At 38.5% G+C, this 25,264-nt stretch overlaps 1 protein-coding gene across 4 annotated transcripts in view; it reads left to right on the top strand.

The window, feature by feature from the left end:
* LOC121952593 (protein turtle homolog B-like) overlaps window positions 1–24,784 on the top strand; it is a 194,231-nt gene extending 169,447 nt beyond the window's left edge. For 3 of the 4 annotated variants that reach the window (XM_088088353.1, XM_088088352.1, XM_042499364.2), the window contains 2 exons: window positions 3,065–3,192; window positions 11,785–24,784. In XM_088088353.1, the coding sequence (XP_087944479.1) occupies window positions 3,065–3,192; window positions 11,785–11,999 (343 nt within the window). In that variant the 3' untranslated portion in view covers window positions 12,000–24,784. Of the gene's footprint in view, window positions 1–3,064; window positions 3,193–11,784 lie in introns of those variants that run through there. The other variant, XM_088088354.1, reaches the window with a different exon arrangement.
* The last annotated feature ends 480 nt before the right edge of the window (window positions 24,785–25,264 follow it).

The following is a 25,264-nucleotide window of genomic DNA, read 5'->3' as shown; positions in this document are numbered from 1 at the left end:
GATGGTATTTTGTATGAGCTCAACCCACTACCGACTGTTAATTAACATTAATGAGGCTTTGCCTTTGCATCCTAAGTCAGACCAATGCACTCTACAGCCAGTTAGGTGTAGTATGCCATAACTGATTGTGAGGATTGATGCTTGCCACAGTTTATCTTGAATCAATGCAAATAGGTAGAACTTCTTAGCAAACATAACTGTCACAATCTAACTCTTCTCATCTCATTATGAATACAATCTGCCCTTTCTGCTCGACTTCCATCTCAGCTCAAAATGCCAAGTATAAGGCCTGGGTGAAATGTCCCAATGTTTTTACCATGCCAACAAAGAACGGAATGCATTGCTAACTGCTTATTTCATAGCAATGGCTTTTGGTACCAAATTCACAGTAAAGGTGCAGCAATCAAACAGGAACTGCCAATGCAAAAAATATAGTCAGTGCCTCCTTCTCCCTTCTTCCCTTTAGTCCAGTGGTAAACCATGTCTCCCATTCAGCCATATACTTCAGGAAGGAATCAACTACCGCTTAGTCCTGTCTACTTTCTTATATGCTAATGCTGCTCAGGGTGTACCTCTAGTCTAGTACTCTTGGCAGGTTCCCTGCCTGTCTCAGCCACCACAGGATTTAAGTGATTGCAAAGGAGATTGTCATGGATTACAATGAGGCCCATACTTTTTCAGCCAGGATATCTCCTGCCAATCCTATCAACTGTAAGGGAACTTGGTCCACATTATCATAGTAGGTAAGCCTGTGAGTGAGCCATTTGATGCTGAACGAGCATGAGTAGCAAGCATGCAATTCTTCCAACTCACTGAAATCCAGAAAGATGTTAAACTGATGTGTTGCTGCTCCAGGTGATCCTGGTCCCCCCCCCCCCTCCTCTCAGTCTGAAGATGAGCCTAGTTGGGGTTTGGAGGACCAATCTCATCTGCCCTTTGCCCCCTGGCCAGAAGCCAGCAAAGAATAATTCTAACAATAAATCATGCTGTATAACTAATTACTTTTAATGTATTTAAAAACAATATTGAAGTCCATAACATGGCCATATACATAGTCATAGAATTGGAGTTACATCCAGGTATCTTTGATTTATCATTATAAAAAGCAAATATGCTGTTCCCAGCAGGTATGATCACCAATTATTGTGTCTTTTGTCTTTCTGTACTATAGATTAATATAAGGTGTGGATTGTTTACAAAAGGGTGGTCTACTTTGGACATCCACATAGACATTGTTTATTGTCAGATACTGAAATGCTCTTAGCATTCTCCTCAAGCGTGACACATTCTGCCATTACTATTTTACAGATGCTTGTATTGTATGACACCAATTGAAAATATTTTGGACCTGAATCTCCAAGAAATATTTTGTAAGATTGGCGTTATGACGTCAACTTAAGCTGTGTGTCCACTGGAAGCCATCATTCACAGCTTTTTTTGTTTTGCATTAACAATTAAGTGGAAATGCTGTTGCATGTTCCTGGCAGCGATGAAAGCTCAGCATGTGTAAAGTTCTCAGTGCACCAATTTCATTAATGTTAAATATATTCCAGCAAAAACGCACCAGATTATTAGCAGGTTTTGAACAGCAACAGAGCAGCAGCAGGGGCCATGACCTGCACTCCCCGCAACCATCTCTTTAGCCCCAGTAACTAAAAGCAGATTCCTGGTGGACACATGGCCTTAGTCCCCTGCATAAAGCATCTGTATAGAGCTCTAATTAAACCATCCACTGTAAGTATACAATAACACTTGTAAGTTTGGACTGCAGAACAGTTCTCACTGCCATGTGAAGCAAGTGTCCAGCTAAAACAGCTTATGCACTTCTTTTTGTCCTAAGGAACAAATAGATTGTCAAGGGCTTGCAGAGGGGAGGGGGGGGGGGGCACAGGGGGCTTTAGGACCCCCTTATGCTTGAGAGAACTGCCCAATGAAGTGCTTTTGAATGTATTCCCCTTTAAAGTCGTGTTCCATGTGCAAACTGCCATGCATGCCATCGCTAAATATTGCTCCTCCGTTTCAAAAAAAGAAACAATTATATGGATAAATTCTTGTTACATTTGTTGTCCTAGTGCTTCGCTTTTCTTTGGCTTATTTTTCATTATGTGACTGTTCCCGAGTAGTCATTTTCCCCTCCCGCCATCTCTCCCCCTGTCAGCATGGTGAAGCCCATTGTAGACAGTATCCATGTCTATGAATACATATTGATGATGCTTTGTTGCTCAGCTGTGATTTTCCCCCTCTACTAACGACCTTCGGTTTCTCTCTGCAGCCACGGTGGGAAGATGGCCTCTCTGTAATGCTAATGTTTTCTGTGCCTTGAGAGAAGCGAGTGTGTGTTTGTGGCAGAACTCTGTGGGCTGTGGTCATAAGTGCCTCCATGAATGGGAGGGAGGTCTGTAGATGCAATCATGAGCAGCTGAGAAATACACACTCCACACTGAGGAAACATTTGCATCTGTTACTTTCAGAGAACGATAGCTTCATTTTTAAACAAATTATACAGTCTGCAAACTTATCATCAATTAAGAAGTGTAACATTTGTTCAAGATATTCTTTTCTTCTGCTTTTGGAGAATTTTCCTCTGAAACCAACAGTGCAAGTCCTTCTAAACATTCTGTGTTCTCAAAAACGTTCTCACTGTTTTAACCTGCACCATAAGGTAAACAGATGGTTTCAGGGATTGTGTAATACTTTGCTTTCCTTTGGATAAATACTGTGTGGATCAATTTGAGCAAAATATCTCAGACACCCCTAAAAAGGTGGTGGCATTTCAAGGCACACAATTTAATAAACCATCTGGATTTCTTAACTAATCTGATGAAACATACTAATCATCAACCAAACTATAAGTAAATCCAGATGATGCACACAGTTTCAGCTCTTAAGGTGTCTCACATTGATCCTCGGGTAATGTGCTGCACCTCTTGCTTAGCACGAGCAGTGCTGTTTTGAGATTGTGTGGGTTTCTGGTTCTGCTGCACTCCGTAGTGCAGAAACACAGTCCACTGAGTGCGTTTGGCCTGGAGTTACCCGTTTCCCCCTCTCTCTGCTCTTCATACAGAAAACGTCGAGGTGCGCCGAGTGCCCTTTCGGGGTCTGAGAGGATTGATGCACTGAGATACCAACGTATTAAAAAGGCCAAGAAGATGATGATGAACAACAATAACTCCAAGACCAGAAAGAAAGCAGGTGTGAACACTCTTCTTCTATTCTCACTTTTTCTTAGTGATATCTTTTAGACTTTCTCCATCACGATGAACAAAGGAAACAGGTTTTAAGAGGTTTCTTAAGAATGATATCTGTTTTTACTTATAGTTGCTGACTAAATTCAAGTTGAGAGGAAACTTTGCTGATTTTTAACTAGCTCTGTCATCACAGTGTGTGTACTGTGTGCAGATGAACAGTGTTTGGTCCCCTCTCCGTGTTGCCGCCGCCCGCAGGTCTTTTGCCTGCACACACTGATCACACTACCAGGACACACAACTGGTTGAAAATCAACAAAGTTTCCTTTTAGCTACCCATATCATTATTTTTAACTACTTCAGAAACAACTGCTATTAGCAGCTGTCATATTCCACGGGGATGGACCTTCAATATATGGGCTGCCCCTGACTCTCCACCAGATCAGCAAACTTTCCAGGTTTTTAGTCCACAAGTGGCGGTGAGTAAATTGGAGGGACCCAGCCTGTCTTCACTCCAAACTCGTCATATATGTCTTCTCTCTTAGTGCTTCTGACGTATGTGCCGAACGGAACCAGTAGCTGGGCTTAAATGCTTAAGGGCAGTGTCAGGTAATAATATTACAATGTAATATAAGGAGTGTGAGTGTACTTACAGGGCGGGCAGATGAGGAGGTGGATGGTCCCACAAACATCTGACTATTGTGTGCAAGTCTTGAGTTCGATGTGTGGATGTGAGGGGTTATTTTCTAAACCTTTGTAGCGGTTATTAATAACTACGTTAGAATTTGTATTTTGCACTCGTTCAAGTAAAAGGGGCACCATTCTCCATTTAGGAGAAAAATACATTTTAAATTCTAAAAATTTCAAAACATGCTATCACTTTAATCATTTCACAATCTGTACCGTTTATCCTGTATACATGATCTTGTTTCATAAAATAATGTCCACAGACAACAACTGGGCGATAAATTAAATCTTTTTTTGAGGCTAATAAAACGGTGAGTAAATAGAGGAAGGAATATGGCATATAAATGAAATGAAACAAATGAAAGGAACCAAAGTAATGTATATTCAGATGATGTAAATGATTAATTATGGATGCTAGTGAGTAGAAATATGTGAACATCTAAAGCGTGGATGCGTGGGGAACAGTAAATTAGAATTTAGAAATTTGGCATTAAAGCTTAGCTATTCGACATCAACTCTGAACACTAGGAGATGTTATTCTGCCTACTTTTGTCGACTTGAATAGAGTTCTCCAGGGAGTTCCAGGTCGTCTCTTCACTACAGTAGAGGACTGCTGGGCATCTTCCAGACGAGGTGACCCACTGAAAGGCGGCGGCAGCCTGGCAGGTGGAGCCGGGATGCAGCTGTCTTTAGCTGGCCTCGGTGTCCTCCTCAGCAAACTGGTAAAAGTCTTTAAACAAAGTCTTTAAGGGCAGGCGACGGATGCGGATAATTTGTGCAGCAGGTGTTGCTTCTAGATCCGTGGCAGAGTTGACGGCGGATTGCGGAGTGTCCCTCTCAATTAAAACTTGCAGAAATAATTAGACATTTATTTCTCATAGCGACTTCGTGATGAATAACTTAATTTGACCTGTTACATGTAAAGTCATATATCTCATCACCACTATGTTCCTACTGCAGTAATTACGAACACATGCTAGGGGACCTAAAGGTTATTATGAATGTAACACACAGCTTTGAAGATCCTAGGTTTGACCTTATTAAGTAATCACATATAATATAAAGTTATCCAATGGACTAAAAAGAACTTGGTAATTACTTAGATAGCAATAGGATTATCGATTAACATTATACAATAAATGCAAAACAAGATATAACTATAATGTTGTTTATGAAATTATGCATAACTAAGGCTACTGGATGGCAGTATGGCTCCATCACAGAAAAGGAATAAAATTTGATTTTAACTCACCCCCTTAACTGGTCTTGCATGTCTGAGTGACCCCAGAAGGCCATTTTGATGTCTTAACACCATGTTGTGAACTAGATGAGACCCCCAAAAACACCCATCTCTCATGGCATCTTGAGCAGGAAAGTGTCAAAGGCTGACACCTTTTGTGGCTTAAAAGCAGAACCTGTCTGAGGATGTCCACTGGGGAGTCTCAACAAAGTTAATTTAGAATCTTCTGTTAAATTCTCTGGGTTCATAAAACAGTTTCGCTTTATGTGTCCCCCACTTGTATAGGGAGAGTTGAGCTCTGGAGTTCCCCAGAGGGAAAATGAAAAGACCATGACAAGGCAGTCCACTACACCTTACTATGTGCCTTAATTTGGTTCATCTAATATGTGTTGGAAAAACGATAGATGTAGTCTTTACACTAAGTTAAGCTAATGTAATTGCCTTGACTCTGGCTTCATTTACTACTGAGCTGTAGACCATCTCAGTTTGCTGAATGTTGCAGAATGAACAGTGATGTGTTCCCTTTCTATCGTACACACTGAGGTGCATTTGAACAGTGATATGTTCACATACTGTGGTTTGTACTTGCATTTGAGAGATGATGCATTCACTTGGCTTTGAAATTGAACAAACTGCATAGTCAGTGGAAAACCACTGAAAAACCAACTCTGTTCAAACAATGAAAATAATTGCTATTTAATGAGAATAGCAGTTGGCAATTAGAGTTGCAAAGGCGTTTCTCAGTGCCACTGGTCTTTTCTGAAATCTGCATATGTGCATAGCACCTGGTGACCCTTGCCTCAACTGCATGGCCAGGGGTGATAAAGTAGGAAGGCAGGCGAGAGGGACTTTCTTAACATTGTCCTCAAAATATTAAGTGTAGAAGGCACAATGCAAAGGTCAGCTCCACTGGGCTCAGGATTTTGCGATTGGTGCTTTTTTCTCCACTGCAGCCACAACAAACAAATCACAGAGATGATGATGCAGGTGTACGGAACTACAATATATTACTAATGTGAAAGTTGAGAAGTGGGAGTGAGAAGGACGGTGTTGTATTTGGGCAGGAATCAATCCTACATAATATGAAAACGCCCTTAACGTGTCTATTGCAAGTACAGCTTTATTGAACTGCATTGCTAAATTGCCTTTAAACCGTCTTTTTGACATGTACATTTGTTCCTGTCAAATCAGTGCTGACACAGTCCGTTGTAATTCAGGCAACAGTGGGGTTGTGCTTCTCTCATGTCCACTGGCAGACACTGAACTTCAATGTTTCACAAACATAATAATAATAATAATAATAATAATAATAATAATAGATTTTATTTATAACGCACCTTTTTTTTTAGGCAATGGTATGAAAAGCTCTTTGAAAGAGAAAAGTTTTTAGTCCTTTTTTAAATGACTCCGTGCTCTGTGGTAACCTCAGGTGGTCAGAGAGGGCATTCCATAGGTGTGGAGCAACAGAGTGGAAGGCCCGATCCCCCATGGTCCTGGCGAGTTGGAGGCGGTTGGTGTTGGTGGAGCGGAGGTTGCTTTTGGTGGTCTGAGGGGTGTGTAGTTCTTCGAGATATGAGGGGGCGTTGCCTTGAATGCATTGATGTGTCAGCAGGGAGAGTTTGTACTCTATTCTGAGTGGAATGGGAAGCCAGTGTAGGGATTTCAGGACTGGTGTGATATGCTCATATTTGCACACTCTCATCAGGATACTAGCCACGCTGTTTTGGATGTACTGGAGCTTTTGTAGGTTCTTGCTAAGGATCCCGATGAGAAGTGCATTACAGTAGTCAAGCCTGGAGGAGACAAAGGCGTGGACCAGTTCTTCAGCATCAGGGAGAGTGAGAGAAGGGCGGAGTTTGGCTAAGTTTCTCAGGTGGTAGAAAGAGGTTTTAGAGAGATTGTTGATGTGTGCTTCAAAGGTTAGATGTGAGTTGGTTTTAACACACAGGTTTGTTACTGTTGTTGAGAGGTGGATGTCTTTGCCAGAGAAGGATATGGTGGTGATGTCAGATGACTGGACTTGGTGAGGGCTGCCAATTAGACTGGCTTCAGTTTTGGAGCTGTTTAATTGAGGGAAATTGTGGTTCATCCATGACTTAACCTCCTCCGGGCAGGTGGTTAGAGTGGATTTAAGTGGCTTGGCTGTAGCGGAGGTTCTGTTGGCTTTGAGATATAGTTGGGTGTCGTCAGCGTAGCAGTGGAAGGATATCCCATGCTGGGTGATGACATGACAGGTTGGAAGCATGTAGAGGGTGAAGAGGGTGGGGCCAAGGACCGATCCTTGAGGGACCCCACAGGTAACAGGGCATGTCTGGGACTTTGCATTTCCCATGGCAATGTACTATGATCGTCCTTAAAAGTATGACTGAAACCACTTCAGGACAGTAACAAAGAGGACAATGTTACTTTGCAGGCGGTTTATACATCGGTCAACCGTATCGCATGCTGCAGTCAGGTCGAGGAGGATGAGTAGAGAGTAGAGATGTTGAGCCAGCATCAGCAGTCATTAGCAGGTCGTTGATGGCTCTAACCAAGGCTGTTTCGGTGCTGTGGGCAGTGCGGGAACCAAACTGGAATTTCTCGTAGAGGTTGTTTAGTTGTAGGTGGTCAAGGAGCTGGGCAGCGACGGCTTTTTCTAGTATTTTGGATAGGAAAGGGAGATTTAATTTAGGTCTGCAGTTGGCAGGGGTTTCTGGGTCTAGGGTGGGTTTTGTAAGTCATCTGATGACAGCTGGTTTTAAGGCAGATGAGACATGACCAGACTGGATGAAGTGGTTTATGACTGTGGTGATTAGGGGACCAATGACGACAATGCGCTAACCCCGCCAACAACAACAACAATGGCGATTATAGCGTTGCGTTCGTGCTGCAGAAGCTACTGAGCGTGCTGTGGCTTTTACAGCAAAATCTTCTGCTCCACACAAATGTCTTCGTTCTAGCTCGATTTGTATTCTCTGCCTTCTTCTTCTTTGTGTGTTTGTTCACATTGCACGACTTTTATGTGCATGCTCCAAGTCTTATTCCCTGTTTCTGGTGTATTTCTGTGGCAGTGTTACAATGCCACTTACAGGCCTGGCATATATACTACACCGTTTTCAGTGGTTTTGTGTGGACACGCACATTTCTTAAGATGATTCCATGTTTACGGAAAACTTTTTCAAGATGAAAAAGAAATAGATTGGTCTCTGTGTGGACATGGCCTTAGAGTTTAAACATAACATTCCATTTTAATTAGTATTAGCAGTGTTAGTGTGGACTGGCTGCTATGGCCTCCCTTGGCAAACAACTGAAGAAGATTCTTCTTATCTAACCTTTCTGCAAGGGTTGTCTGCAAATTCATTTCACAGTTTTTGTGATACTCTGCTGACCTGTTTAGACAGGGAAAACTGAGCCTTTGGCCTAGGAACGTCAGAGTGTCCATTATCTCCTTTGTGACAACATTATGTACCATAGCAGAGGTGGCCAAAATAGTGCCAGCTCTAACCTTGCTAGCAGGACTTTTTACATGTTTGCACATAAATGAGTGTACAGTTACCCTTCTTCTATATCAGGAAACAGAGATGTCAGAATGTGCTACAGAAGTCACTGCTCCAGAAAGCCTTCCAAATAGCTTTTTTTTAGACTTCTGATTGGACAATATCTTCTTCTTTTCATGGCTTTTGGGTTATGTTTACATGGCTGGCTTTTGCTTGGTAAGCTCTTGACACCAGTTCAGTTGTGTTTTTGGATTTTCATTGGAGGGACATTTTTAAGCCTAAAAGCCGGCGACAGCTATGGTTGGAGACATTACTTTTTCAGGTGTGTATGCACGTGCCATTCTCTTAAACACAATATCTCAAGGACACCTTAAGAGAATTTCTTCAAAAAAATACAAATGTCACTTTCATCAAAGGATGAACTTATTTGATTTTGGTTGTCATTGCTCAAAGGTCAAGGTCAATGTGACCTTGCATCTCACTCATTCCTTGAAATGTGATATCTCAAAAATGCCCTGAGGGAATTAATTCTAATTTGGCACAAATGTCCTCTTGGACTGAAGGATGAGCTGTTTACAATTTGGTGGTCAAAGGTCAAGGTCACTGTGACCTCATCCGTCATATTCTCATCAATGTGATATCTATCAATATCTCGTCAATGAGGACATTTCTTTAAATTGGCACAAATTTCCCCTTGGACTTCAGAATGAACTGATTTTGGAGGTCACACCTAAAAGTTCAAGGCCATTGTGATCTTGTGAAATATGTTTTTGGCCATAACTCAATAATTCATGTACTAATTGTGACAGTATTTCACACAATTGTCCAACAGAATAAAGTGTTGACATTTTCTATCCAAAAGGTCAAAGGTCAACTTCACTGTGACATCATAATGTTCTGCAAAAACACTTTTCTGGCAATTATCTATAGGAGGAACAGAAGGAGAGACATTTGGTCAGATACTGAATTGGTGACACTAATCCTGAAACCGAGTTGATTGTAAAGATTTTATGTGGGTGATGAAGGTGTGTGAATTATCCCTATTTTCACAGACATGGATGTAAACTGGGATTCCAACATGACTGGTTTGCATAAACATACAACCCCAGGGCTGTTATTCCAGGGTTTTTTATAACAGTGAATGTGTGGACAGGAATTTTCTTGAACGAATGAGGAAAACAAAGGTTTTTAAAATGAACTGTGTCTATGTGGACTAGGCCATAGATACATAAAGGAGGTAAAGGGGCATTGAAACTCAATGTCCTGTCTCTAAGGAGAGTGATGTGAAGAAGTGGAGTTCTTCAGTGATTTTTGGCAAGGGTGGTGTTCAAAATCACTGCAGTTTCACAGGGTGCAGAGCTATAAGAGTCAGTCCTCGGCGTCTCGCAGTCTGCTTTGTTATGCAGAAGTGGCTGTGTTTTCATGTAAAGTGGGTTGGAAAAAGGATAGTTGCAGGAGCAGAGACAAACATCTAGCCTGGCTTGAAAAAAGAAAACCATTTTCCAGTAATTTTGATTGTTACCAATTACCATGTTGTGTCACACACTGTATCCTCGTTTGTTTAATCTGTACACAAACAGAAATTTAAAAACACTATGGTTTTACATGGAGTTGCATGCTAGAACTTGAGTGTGAGAGTGACTTTTTGAGCCCTGTCCACCATGATATTGTATCTAGTGTACAGCATGCACCACCAGTGAACAGTCTCTCTAGAAAAATTTTGGGTTTTTCCTAATTCTGGTGCCAAAACAGTGCTTTTTATTTTTATTTCTATTTTTATACTGGTGCCTGAATGGTGCCTGAACTAATACTATTTACAACATAGTGCACAAAACAACGGTTAACAACGTGTAAGAATGTTTTTTTAATTTCAAAGGCCAATTTGAACTGGAAATTAAATATATTAGCTCCTACCGGTACACTTAGATATATAAATATGAATTAACACAAAATATTACTAACAAATTCACAAAACATATTAACACAATCAACAAAACTTACAACAACAACAATCAACAGTTACAGTATCAATAACAGCAAAATGCATTTTGACTTGAATTAGAATTAGAATTAGAATTGTCTCCCTAACTCAGCAGCCAGAGATTCCTCCCCCATCTGATTAGGAGCACAGCTGGTCCACCTTAACAGTCCACCTTAAGAGAGCCTGGTCAGTGTCAGTGTGAGGCCAACTTCTCTAATTTCGGAGCTAACCATGTTTGCTTTAATTAGCAGGTGGCAAGCAGAATAGGGAGTTTTGCACAGTTTCTGAGGAGTTGTGGCATTTGTTCACTGACAAATCACCTAAACTGTTCACACACTGCACTGCTATGTTTTAGTTTAGCACTGCTATGTTTTAGTTGACAGTCTCTGCCCCGGCCACTGCAGCTTTACCACCAGCACACATGCCCTCTCTCTTTCTCTCTCAGCCACACACTCACTCCGTACATAATGTGGCACCGAAATCTGCATCTTGACTGGGTCTGGCAGGCACCACTTATATATGAACCAGTGCCATAGTAGCAAGGGGTTTCACTACCCAACCCTAGTCTCCAGTCTTTACTGGTGAAACAGGCAGCTGGGCTGAAAGACAACACCTAGTGGTGGAGGGAGAAGTTTCAGGACTGTAAACAGCTGGCGGCCAGCAGGCAGAGGAATAGGGAAGAGGGAATAACAGCATGTTTTTTACATCTAACTTGGTGAATTAAGAATTTATTTTGACCAAACTAGAACTGAAGATTGTTGGAACAGTGGACTTACTAACTAGATACTAACAAGAGTAGCCAAGATGGTTTAGGTGAGTTTTATTTTGAGTGTGAATGAAGTGTTTTATGATGAGTTGATGAGGCAATTAAGCCTCGTCAGTCTTATGTGAGCCAGAGAAAGTTGAATTCAAAAGGTGTACAGTTGTATTTCTCTGTTTAATAAGGAAAATAGGTGTAAGAATATTACTTTTCTTAAGAAGCGCTCTCTGGGTGTTAGCGCTGTACACCGTCATATAAGATAAGATAATCCTTCATATAATATACCTATATATATATATATATACACACAATATACCATTTGCAGTAAAATTTCAGGGAGGTATGAAATATTACATACCCCCCAAGCCTATTATTTGGGACAGTCCTGTAGTGAAATTGTTGTGCCACCAGGGGTTGTGGTGGCAGTGACCTGCCTGTTCTCTGTCCTTCTCCAGGTGTCTCCACCTCTCAGACCCAGCAGGCCTACACCTCTCAGGTACTCCAGCCCGAAGAAGCTCTCTACCTCCGCAAGAAGAAGAAACGGCCCATCCTCCATGACCCATATACTCGCTTTTCTGCTCTGCTGTACCGCCGCCCACCCCAGGAGGACCAGAAGGCTATTTTGGCCAGCATGGACAGCATAGACCTCGACCATGCAACCCTCCTCTGAGCGCCCTTGAGGACAAGGTCACAACCATGCAATACGCCCTCATTCCAAAATAATACTAGCTACATAACAGATTAAAAAAACAAAGATATTTGCAATTTATTGCAATTTATTGTCTTTAAAGGGGAATAGCACTAAGTTTGAGCATTCAGATTTACATTTTGTAGCTGTACGCCCTTGGTCATTTCAATCTGCATTAGTAAGCAGTCTGCCATGTTCAATTTTTGATGACAACCATTAAGAATCCTACAAAAAACATACAGATTATTGATTGTGTCTAAATGCTGGTCCTGACTTAGTATTAGTGAAATGGCAACATTGGTAAATAGGAATTGCAACACAGAGTGCTCTCCTAAGTCCCAAGGCAAGTTTTGATCATCATTTTTGATCATACTATAGATGGGGTTGTCCAAATGCACAACGATGATCTGTGTATGCTTAAATCAAGTTGTATTCCCTTTAAAAACATATTTAGACTTTCAGCAGTTAAAATCAAAATGATAGCTGCCGCAATTTTGCAAAGTTTTACTCCAGTGCAAAAAGATGAATTCAAAAAGAGGCAATACGTGATTACCAGCTCCCATTTATCCCGCTTTTTTAAAAAAAAAAAAAAAATCTACAATCCAGTGTTAGCATTTTAATTTGAAAGGCTTCTCCAGACTTGGATGAAGTTTCTTGTGCTGAGCCAATCACCCCCCCAAAAACAGCCCTTCGGGTCTCCGTTTACAGCACTTTCCACCGGATCCTCTCCGCCAGCAACGTCTCTTATCTGCCGAGAAACTCGCCTCACAAATATGGGTGTTCTCACTTCCTACCAAGTATACCTCAGAGCACAGGACACGAGACCACACAGCCACCAGGATCAGCCAGCAGAACAAACTAGCCTTTTCCATTCCTTTAGTCATTTTTGTGTTCTGCTTTTCCTGTAATGACGTGTTCTAGTTTTACGCTGAGTTAATTCATTTATTAATCATATGGAATGGTAACTCTGTCACATTCTACTCATTTTTTACTGCTTTGTCGGATATGATTACAACTGAAAACACAAATGCAAACATAAACTACTTTACTTGGTCAGCTGCAGGAATTGAATTTCACCATATCTGATTTATCACTAAATAGATGTCATTCAGCAGTGAGTCACGCAGGGGCTGTCTGTACATTTGCATTTCACACACTTACAACAAACCATTAACAGGCACAATGAAAAGTGGCAATTTAATTACTTTCACTTTTCACAATTCTATATAAAATCATTGAATTGCTCAGATTACCTGCTCTGTCTTCAGCTTCTCATATCTCCTGACGCTTTGCACTGGAGCAAAATCTTGTCCATGTCCTCAGATCTGTGTCTGTCTCTGCACATCTCCAGTTCTTCTACTTTAGGTAGTGTAGAGGGTTCCAAATCCTGCTCAGAAAGAATGATAGTTATGCCAAAAACAAATTCAATTGAAAAAAAAAATAACAACCATACATAGTGGAGGATAAGATTTTGTGCCATATGATAGTTTTTTCCCACAAATATTAGAGGGCATAAAAACAATGGTTTTATTTGGCCTTAACAGAGCTTCTGGTTGGTTGCCTGCTTGTGCTCACTTGTGTCTAATTTTTTTTTCTATTTGATTTTTTAATTTGAGTGTGCGTGTATACCCGCCTCTTTGTGTTTTGTCTCTTTGTCTGCTCGTCATTTGAAATGAAAACGCTGAGTCATCGCTTACGTGGCATTGAGGGTAAAACAAAGTGAGCCAAACCTTTTTCTTGTCCACTGGTCAGCAGTTTTGTTTACATGTTACTCTGTTTTATTTTCAAAGATTGCGGTGATTGACATAATTAAATTTATCTAACTGACATGGAAATGTGGACACTAAGGGGCTAAAATTTAAAAAAAAATGATTTTTGTACTGGATAAGTAAAGGAAGTGCCATAACATGAGAAACTCAACTCTGTCACACATTGCACATGCTGCAGCTCAGTCATATTTTAGATTCAACAAATGACGGTGTGTACTGTAACAGTTTTGTTTTTGTTTTGTGTGTTTGTTTTTTTTTCAGTTTTGGTCAAAAGGTGCTCAATTTTGCAGGAGGTTGTTATTTACTGAGATGTAATGTTAACATATCTGGGGCTCCTAGATGACAGCAGTGTCCTTGTTCTGCTGAAGTGTGTTCAGAGTGGTATTGCCACGAGTTTGTTCAATGGTTGTTATGTATTTGTTTATTTGTGTAATTATTGATTCTGATTTTGAGCAGATTCTGATACAACTCCAACTCCAACATAGTCTTCTAAAGATCAACCACATTTTAAGTGACTACATTCAGATATTTCCACAATAAATGCCTGCAAAAGAAGCAGTATCAAGGTTTCAAAAGATCTGACATGACAACTGATGCTTTGTCTTATATTTGATATTTAACCCTTTGAAACCTTGATCATTATCAGTTTATTTGTGCTGCGTAAAAAAAAAACGCCTTTCACAGGCAATTTAACCCTTTGAAACCTGTGCAAATTGGTTTGATTTCTTTGGAAATCATGAGCGAAAAAGGCAATGACCTACCTGGTAAGAAATGCCCCATGAATTGTGAGAAATTAGAGAAAGGTAACCAGAAAATGACCCGAAAAATGTTTTTTTACAATGGGGGAGAGGATTTTTAATAAATGATCAAAATAAAAAATAAAAGAAAAAGAAAATTTGAAAATTTACAGAAAATAATATATAATTATTATAATTTGATAGTTTTTGTTTTGAAGTTGCTCATTGCCTTTTTCCCCATGTTTTTGAAAGAAAATTTCAAATGGTAAGAGATGTGATTCGATTTTATAATACCTGAAAGTAGGTTATCATACATCAATAGACAAGCAAAAATAATAAAAGAAAAAATGTCCTGACTCACGACCGTATCCAGCATACTGGAATAAAGTTAATAAATGTGTCATAGAGATGCATTGGGGGTTAATTTTCAGTAAATAAGCCAGTGCCTTTATGATGAAATTATTATGTCTCCAGTGTTGGAGCTTCTGGTAGCTAAGAGTTAAGTATTACATCTGTGTCAACATAATACACTCACTGTGGAAATAACTAAATATTAAATCTAATGTTAACATTTGTAACTGAGGTGAAACCACAAGGTCTCCTCCCAAAGATTACAAAGTCAGCATGATTCATTTCATTGAGAATGAAGCAGCATGAAAATGCATGCAGAGCACCCACATGACTGATAGTTGATCACTGGTCAATGAGAACAAACTGCAACATTTTTTCAACACCTCTGTGAATGTCATGCTATTTTATGGACTGTGCAGACAATAATTCAGCTAGTCTAGAGGTCCAACACGTGACACCTACAATTTTTGCAAGGCGCTAACTGATGGAATGACGTATCCATCCTATCCTATAGGTGCTTGAGCAGTTGTGTCAGAGGCTCCCCCTGCCTTAAGGTGCTAAGCAACCCATGAAGTAAGGCTGTACATTACTAATGAGCGAGTGATGATTACAAATGCTACTTCCATTTTCACAATTGGGTATTTGTTGTATTTGAGAAGTTTTTTAATAGATAGAGACAAGGCTGCGCTCTGTTTCAGTCAACATGTGGTTAGAAGACGCTTGTTGGAGTGATGGTTGGATTCAAAATCACGCTGAAAGAGAAGCAAGGACCTCTTCTCCCATCAAGCCTTTGTTATGTCATACTCACAGTGATATTTAAAACCTGCAGGCACGCTGATGCATCATGCACAGCCAGTCAAATATGTAATTGCACCATGTTGCTTTTGAATATCATTGTTTTTATGCCGTTTATAGGAAGGCGTTTATCAGATGTAAGAAGAGTGCTTTAGTTTCCTTTCAGAATGACTTTTTGGTTTCTTGACTGTTTGACTGCACACCTTCTGATGTTTGTGTTGCTGAGGGTCCTCAAAGCAGAGCTCATGTTGACTGATTGTTATTGAAAGATTTTGGCGTTGTACTTTCTGGCCTGCATGATCCAAAGGTCAGAAGCCACCGCATGGAACACTGTGCACAAAAAGAAAAGGAATCTAAAGGGACAGTGGGGTTGCCATTAATCAGTAATTACTTCCCCAATTAGGACTATAATAACTATATTTACATTGTTAAGAAATTAGCAAGATTTTGCTGTGAGGTTCGTTCGGGAATCTAAAGTTCTCATTTAATACTGGCAGAACAGTTCTAAAAAATTCTTACAAAGCAATCACTGTTTTTTTACCAGTGGCAGAAGGATTTGAAATGGGCTCAGATCAGAACTCTCTTAGAAATAAAAGAACCATATAGGGTTCCTCAGCTTGTACCCATAGGAGAACCTTTTATCAAGGTTCCGACTGGGACTCTTTCAGAGCGATCTACTCAGAGCCCTACATAAAGGGTAATACCTGGAACCAACTGTGAAAGGTTCCACCCAGAACCCTATGAGAGGTTCTTAAGAGAAGCCATCTGTGGTGTAATGGTTCCACGCAGAAGTTTTACACACTCTAAGGGTGCAAACAAGTACCCACCTCTTAGGTTCTACTGAGAACCTTTTAATATTCCAAGGGTTTAATCTACCAAGAACCATTTATATTCTAAGGGTTTCATCTAGAATCCTTCCGGGGATTCTATAAAAATATTAATTTACTACATTACCTATAGATCTCTCTCTTTATCATTAACCATGGTTTTAGTTCGTAATAGAACTCTGTCTTACAAAGAACCTTTAAAGAAAAAGAAAAAAAAAAAGAAAGAAAAGTTCTTCAGAAGCAAGTGATTCTGCATAGAACCTCAGCCCTTCAGAATGAACCCTTTTGGAACCTTTATTTTTAAGAGAGTAGAGTAGACGTGAGGAGTCCTGCAACTTCCTTTAAAGAAATCAAGAATTCTAAAAAAAAACTGTATGAAGAATACTGACAGCTTTTAATGTACATACTGTACTGCACCGACATACACACCTATTCTATTGTTTATGTTGAGGAATTAACTTCACAATTAATTGCATTTATCTGCAAAATCACAACTGTTGCACTCTGCCAACTAAACATGTTGTTCCATGTTGTAATTAGCCCACATTTAAAGAGAAACCAAAACACTGACACGTGTGGAAAAGACCTAAAATATACATGAGATTCTATATAAAAATTTGTAGATATAAAAAGTTTATATATTGTAAAATGTAAAAATAAGAAATTGCATATTTTATTAAAATTGGTCAATGATATGCATGCAGAAATTAATATGAGATATATACCCTTTTTTAATTTCAATATGGAAACAGCTGTTATGTAGATGCGGCTGTGAGTTTGAGGGCGTCCCTCAGAGGCCAGCGGACGCCCAGTGGAAATAAGCAGCACCTTCAAATGCTAAACTGCGTCCAAAATGATCAACTAACTGAACTGAAGTGCTGAAATGTATATTTCTGTGCACATATTGAAGGTTCAGCAGTGTGATTTTATTTTTCTATGTTTTTGTTTGAATGTAGAAAGAATGCATACCATGAAAACTTGATTACACCAACTTAGCGAGTACCCTGAAAATGCAAAGTCACAGGACAAGCTCTTGAAAACAGCGGTGTTGGGAAATTGTAGCTTTGTGTGACTGTGCGGTTGTGTCATCACCAAGGGCTTTAATGAGACTTATGTGAGGCGAGGACAGCGTGAGCTGGATGGCTGAGACATCTTAACAAGGCTGAGGGCGAGGTCACATCTGCCTCAACAAAGAAGTACTGTATACCTCTTAATGTGCCACTACGAAACCTGTCCGTGTACATAGTGTATAGTGGAAGATATTGTTTGCATGGTATAAACATTTGAATGCTACTGACAAAAACGGGAAATCCCTACCAGAGCAAACAAACTGTAGTTGTTACGAAAAACTTGAAAACAGTAATATTGGTGCATCAGACAAAAAAATTCAGTCACCCCTCCCCCCCACTGTAACAGCAGATAAAATCCCAATGTTTCACATGTTCAGGTTTGAGCCTGAAGGCAGTTTTTTGCCACAGTAGCGTTGACATGCAATAAAAGCACATGCCATGTGGTTTGAGAAAGTGAGTGGAGTTGAAGCTGTTACAACACCAAGAATTGTTTCTAAATGATTTGGTCGTCAGGGCGGGTAGATTTGCTCTTTAATACGACTGTGATGTCGAACAACCTTTTTTTTAACTGTATGTTAGGTGAATGTTACATCACAAACTAGTCTGGAGTGAAAAGAAAATATGTTTTGATGCCGTCATTGTCAAATTTCAGTCTGACTTGTGTTAAGTACAAAATATATGTAAACTTCTTTGTGGAGTACCCTCGCTCAGAGTTATCACAGAATATGAGGGTCACTGTGATTCACATGCAGAACTCTGTAAAACTTAGTCATATGAGCCCTCAGTAGTGCTTCACATTTTGAGAAGACAGGATGATTTGTAGTTGATGGTCCTGTACAAGACTCCGAAATAGATTACAACTAGCAAGGTTCATGGTGTCTAAAACAAAACATGACACATTTTTCAAATCACTCATTAAAAGAAAATTTATTAAGAAAATCAACGTACTGTATCACCTTTATCTCCTGAGCTGAGGAGAACTAGACGTTCTAAGACATGAAGAGAGACTAATCATTGTATTGTTGCCACACTTTTGATGTGTTGAACGGACCTTTATTCCGTACACTAAGAGAAGTGGAGGATCTCTGGTGCTAACACATGCCGCACAAGTAAAAAGCTTTTGTTGCCACCATATTGTAATTGAGTTGCTCTTGAAAACACACCTCTCTGCCCTCACTGCATCCCATACTAAAAACTGCCACATTATTTCTCTTATTTTTTTTCTGAAAGGAAAAATAAAAGAGCCTATTTTTGAACAAATTTGAGCCCAAATGAGCAGTTTACACGTGTTGTGGTGAAAGGTTTAACTCATATCATCTGGATCATGGAGACTTCAGTAAATAAACAGACATATATATACTATTTTGATAGAACTGACATCCTAACACTGCAAATTGATTGCAAAGCATTGCTTTACCTTTGAAACATGGATAGACATCACTTTCATACCTTTCACAAGTATTTAAACCTTTGAATCCTGAGCAAATTGGTTTGATTTTTTTAAAAAAAAAAAAAAAAAACTTGTCAAGAAATTACTACATTTAGAAATGTAGTAAAAAATAAACAAGGGAATATGTTCAGTAAACCATAATCCTTATTGTATATTAGAAATTATGTTACAAAATTATTATTTTTAAGCATTTCTTCAAGTATTTTCCTTGTTTTTTGCTTGTTTCCTTTTTTTCTTTTTTGTGTGCTAATCTTCAGGTAATTCCCATGTAGTTTTTACAATATCTTCTTATTTTGGGGTCATTTCTTCTCAAGGTGCCCATTACTTTCTTCACATTTTTTAAAACCAGAAATTAGCTTCATTTCATTCAAAACATGGGAAGAAGGAAATGAGCAATGAGAGAAAAGTTAGCAAGAAATTTATAAAATAAATTAATTTTTTTTTTTTTTTTAAAGTACAAGAAAATTACACGAAAATGAGTTTTCAAAAAAAAAAAAAAAAAGTAAGAAATTAAAAAAAACTGACCTGGGAAAATGTGCTTAGTATGTATAATAACTCTGTAACCTAATTTTAAAAATGTTGTTATGATTTTTATGAATATAGCTTTTTCACTAACTTTTTCTTTATGCATTATCTAGATCTACTAATTTTTTGCAATTTGTGAAAAATTTCTTATCAAATCGCGCATTGCCTTTTTTTTTTGCTCAGGGTTCATTAGTTTCCATACTCAAGAAAGGTGTCAAAAAAGTAATGTTGATCAAAGTTTCAAAGGGTTGAATGAAACAAAAACTCACAGGCTGGTAAAATGTTACAATGAGATAAATTAGATGATAATTAGACTCTTCTATCATATCTCACAGACAGGACGGATGCACTGAGGCAGAGACCTTCATCTCAACTTAGCTCGACACATTTTAAAACCCTGCAGACACTAACCATCAGTGTGTCGATACAGCAGCACGAAGGAGTATTGAGCGATATCAACCTTTGTCCAAACTTGAGTGTACAAAAAGGCATTACACATTTGAGATGAAAAAAAAAGTTTTGCTACACTGTGTAAATAATATCTCAAATAAGCTTTCCTTGTCATATATATTTTTTGTAGAAGAAAATATGATGCACATCAACTATATTGAAGACTGAGTGGGAACTGAGTAGTGTAGGGTCTGCTTCAGTGACACATTATAACATGATGTAACAGACCAACGTCTTTATGTGAGTGATGGAAATCTTCTAGAAATTAGTTTAAGAATTTAATATTATAGAGGCTGGAAATATAGAGAAAAAAAAGATTATATATATAAATAGATATAAATATATTGTCATGGAACCAAAATGGTGATATGAGTATCTATATTTGGGGACAGTACTTGTTTTCAAGAATGTATAAGTCTATATTCTATTATTTTTATATCCATTTGTTGCTCTTAGCACAGAGTAGAGAAATATGTCTGAGCTTTTCAGTTGTGTAAAAAACAAAAGAGAATGGTGCACCAAACTGGCTGTCACTGTACTGTATATCTCACTGTCGACTACACACAGACTCTCAGAGGAGGAGACAGCTTACTAGTTATTATAGCAACGTCCATTTGGTGTGAATAGCAAATGTAACTGTTGAATTATTTGTGGGCCATCATCTTAAAGAGATAGTCCAGATTTTTCTGGATTGGGGTTGATGTGGTTCTTATCCATAGTCAGTGTATTACGTACAGTGGATGGCGGTCTAGGATGGCCCAGGTTGAAAAAGCAGGTTGGACCCTGACATGGATGCTAAGCATGCAGCTGCTGTGGAGGGGGGTCAGCAACAAAATGTATTTTAGCCGCCTAAAAACCTCAATGTCAGTTTAAATTTACGCTGTATTGAGGCTGAGGTTATCACTGCTTTGTATGATTTTTAATGTGAAAATTAAGCTATTATATTGCTATCTTCCAAGCCAAACTCCATTGAAAATAATTGTGATTTAACAGCACTAAACACAGGAGCTGCTGGTCTACCGCTGCCTCCATCAGCTAACGTGTTTCTGTTATTGTGTGACTCTCGTATTTAAAAGAGTTCGTTTGGATTCATCAAAGTCACACACATAAGACAAACGACCTAACTAGACAAGGCAGCAGTAGACCAGCAACTACTGTGTTTAGCAAACTAAAATTAAAGTTTCTCTCAATGGAGTTTGGTGACTTCAGCAAGAGCGTAGATGTGGAATCGAAGCCATTAACCCTTTTAAACCTGGAGCAATCACTTTTCTTTTGCTGATTTCAGACGCCTTTCACATAAATTTAAACCTTCAATCCAAAATTGTTGCAGTTTTTAAAAAAAAAAAAAACATTGGGAAAAAAAGACAATGAGCAACGTGGTGAGAAATGATCCATGAATTGTAAGAAATTAGTAGATGTACATTTTATTTTTATTTTTTTTTAAATTGGTAAACAGCTACAGAAACAAGAAAAAAGCAAGGAAAAGCTTTATTTATAGTTATCATAATCAAAATTCTGTGACATAATTCAATTTTTTTTTAAAACTTTGTTAGCACTGTTGCCTCACTACAAGAGGGTCCCTGGTTTGATCCTGGGTTAGAACGGGGTTCGGTCTGTGGGCGGGGGCCCTTCTGTGTGGAGTTTGCATGTTCTCCCCGTGTCTGCGTGGGTTCTCTCCGGGGTCTCCGGCTTCCTCCCACAGTCCAAAGACATGCAGCTCAGGTTGATTGGTGACTCTAAATTGCCCTTAGGTGTGACTGTGAGCGTGTATGGTTAGTCTGGCGACCTGTCCAGGGTGTACCCCGCCTTCTGCCAATGACAGCTGAGACTGGCTCCAGCTCCCCAGCGACCCTTGTGAGGACAAGCGGTTATGGACAATGAATGAATATTTTTAATTTTCTATCATTATTATTATTTACTAATTTTCAAGTAATCGAAAATAACCTTTTTCCAAAGTTTTCAAAGCAATCAACCCAATTTACTCAGGCATCAAAAGGTTAATGGCCTTTACATTAAAATGGTCTGACAGAAAGGTAAAGCAGTGAAAATATACTGTCAATCTGGCTAACCCTTAAACTGCTATAGCTTTTTTTTAGATGGCTTAAATAAATTTTGTCATTGACCCCCATACACATCATTATATTGCTCAGCTTGTGTATGAGACTCCGGCCTGATCCTTCTCCAAACTGGGGACATGCTAACAGTCATCTACTGTAAGTAATACACTGACTTTGTAAGTATCTCATACAATGGTACTTCAAAAAACCTGAACTATCCCTTTAACACATTTGTCCTTTTGGGGATGAGATTTAATTCCTCGCTGCATATTTGTTTTTGTGTCAATGACCAGACTGGCTTCTGCAGTCACACATTCATGTTTTTTTAAAAATATGTTTTGGCATGAAAGAATGGTGAGAATCTTTTTTTCTTATATGGTGCTCCCTCGCAATCTGTATCACAGCAGAGCACATCAATATAAATGTATAATCATGGGATTCACAGATGGAAATGTTTCACAACATATATATTTACAGTGTGTTTGTAACAGACACAGTGCTTCACGATGCTGCTTTGAACTGACATAAGGGGATCCAAATGTTTGTTTTTGGTTCAACACAGAAGCATGTGCGAGTTAATGCAAGCGTTCTGTTGCCTTTTGCTCAGAGGTGGAGTTCAAGCATCGCAGCAGCTGCTAAAAGTTCAAATTGGTGACATTCAATTCATTGCCAAAAAAAAAACACGTCATACACATTCTGACAACTGGTGCTATTTAACAACATCTGTGGTGCTTTTTTTAAGTTAGATATTTCCTTGCTTCAGACAAAATGTAGCTACACAATCCTGTACTGTACTGTACTGCAGGTAGCGGTTTGGCTGGCCCCGCATCGGCCGTGTCTTTAGATGGTTTACTTTGACTGCTGTTGTTTCAGGGAATATGCAGATCAGATAGGACTATCATTCGGAGTGGCAAATTTTAAAGCAAGGAAATTTAAAAATCATTTGAATACATGTCATGATGATTTTGTTGGGATTGAGTTTACAGTTTTTTCTCTTAATTTTGGTCTTAACTTCCCAGTGCTTAAAAGTCTAATGTATTGGTGGCTGCAGATAGTATCCACACATTGTGTTTGGTGCTGAGTGAACAGATATGCTCACCATGACTTTTGATACGGTATTCATCTTAGACACTCAGATCCCTCGCTAGTCCTTCTGTCAGGTCAATAGAACATGCTAACCCCCCTGCAGGTGCCCTGTTAGCAAACAGTGTAAGCAACAACAACACGGTGACAGCTCTGTAAAAAGAAACTAGTTTTAACTTTAAAAAGTTAATGCGCTTTAACGGTCTTTAACTTGACCGAATTTGAGAAAACAAGTTGTATCATTAAATAAATTACCTCAACTTGTCTTTTCAAATTCAGTCAACTTAAATTATTCGAGCAGTGCGGACACAAGCTTTTTTTTAAGTTAAAAAAAAGAAAGAAACTCTAAAAAGAAAATATGTGTTTTAACTTAAAATGATAGTGTCCGACTGTCTTAAATCTTTAAGTTGACTAAATTTGAGCAAACAAATTGAATCATTAATCAAATTTTTACCTTGTCTTTTCAAATTCAGTCAACTTCATTTTTTTTAGGTAGCGCTAACACAAGCTTTTTTACATTACAACTAAATAAGAAACTATTTGTTTAAATTCAAAAATGTCCAGGCTGTCTTAATTTTATAAGTTGACTGAATTTGACAAAACAAGTTAAAGCATTAAAAAATTTCCTTAACTTGTCTTTTTAGATTCAGTCAACTTAAATTTTTGCAGGCAGCGCTGAGTAAAAACAAAAATAAGCTATAAAAAGAAAGTATTCATTTTAATGTAATAAAGTTAGTGTCCACGTTATCTTTAAATTTTAGGTTGATTGAATTAAAGACAACAAGTTGATTTAATGATTCAAACAAACTGAATCATTAAAAAACTACCTCATCTTGAATTTTTAAATTCAGTCAAGCAGACTGGACAGAAGCTTTTTTAAGTTAAAACTTTGAGTTTCTTTTTACAGTGAGGTGGAAGGGAAACAGACTTCCATTCACTTTTTAAGTCAATCACACAGGTTCTTCTGCAACCAAGCTGCTCCAAAAGCCACCACTAGATGGAGGTTGTTGCTTATAAGGGACCTGCAGTGTTAATATGTTTGAAGACCAGAGAAAGCACTGACATATTCTTATAAAATGCTTATTCAAACTAGTTAAAAAGGATTGCTGCATAAACTTTTTGGAGTCTCTATACATGAAAAATATATGTTATATACACTTGACACTGATTATCTCTTGTTTCATCACAAAAATGCAATACAAATGGAAGAAGAACAAACTGAAATAGTCTCTTAACTGTTCGGTCTTCCTGAGATGTGTACACCTGGTTTGAGTTACAGACTTCATTTTCAATGTTACCATGACCTGGAAAACTACAAAAACGTGAGTGTGTTCACTGTTAGTTACAGGCGTAGACAACTCAGTACCTCAAAATGTTTCTTCATGGAAGTCTTTAGTACAGATATTCCATTTTTTATGTTCACCATCTCTGAGAAGTCAGTACTCATGATGCTTTTTTATATTTGTTGGCACAAACACTAACAAGAATGTATGGCTATTGTAATTCCTGCTCACTCCCACTCTTCCTAAAATTGAAGCTTTTAAAGCAAACTGTCAGTTTTTTGTATTTCAAATGTCTTGGTATGCTTGTTGTAGTTGTATATTCATAATGGTGTATATTACATCAGTTTTTATTTATTAAAATGTTTAAATTTTCTAAGATGACTTTTCATGTTTTTGAGCAGTTGTCCTTGTCATTTGATGCACTTTACATTTAAGAGTTTTTTTCTGCTTTGTTTAAGGGCTATATCCACATTTTTGCAAGTTCTCTCTCTACTTTTTTAGGCAGCTTTTGATCTCTATTCCTGTCATATCTGTCAATTTAAAAAAATATATTAAATTGCCTTGTAAGAATAATGCAACTATGACAAAGTTTGAAGCCACGTCCTATAGATTATAATGCAGAAATGAATGGAAATTAATCAATGTGTGGAAGGTAGGAAAAATTCAAACCAAAAAAATACAGATATTTAAAATACAACATTATGATCCGCAAATTTGATGTGTGATATATGATGTTTAAGAATAATGTAAATGTGAGAAAGCTTGTAAAACTAACGATTATGAATCCCCTCCTTCACAGACATACTGTAGTTCAAGACTGTCAGACTGAAGATGGACTGAGGATGGATTT

Source organism: Plectropomus leopardus, chromosome 15 (assembly GCF_026936395.1).
Source record: "Plectropomus leopardus strain MGB_pleo_1.0 chromosome 15, ASM2693639v1, whole genome shotgun sequence".
In the NCBI taxonomy this organism is placed as follows: Eukaryota; Metazoa; Chordata; class Actinopteri; order Perciformes; family Serranidae; genus Plectropomus; species Plectropomus leopardus.
The sequence above is the reverse complement of the archived record's forward strand: the minus strand, read 5'-3'. Positions and strand labels throughout refer to the sequence as shown.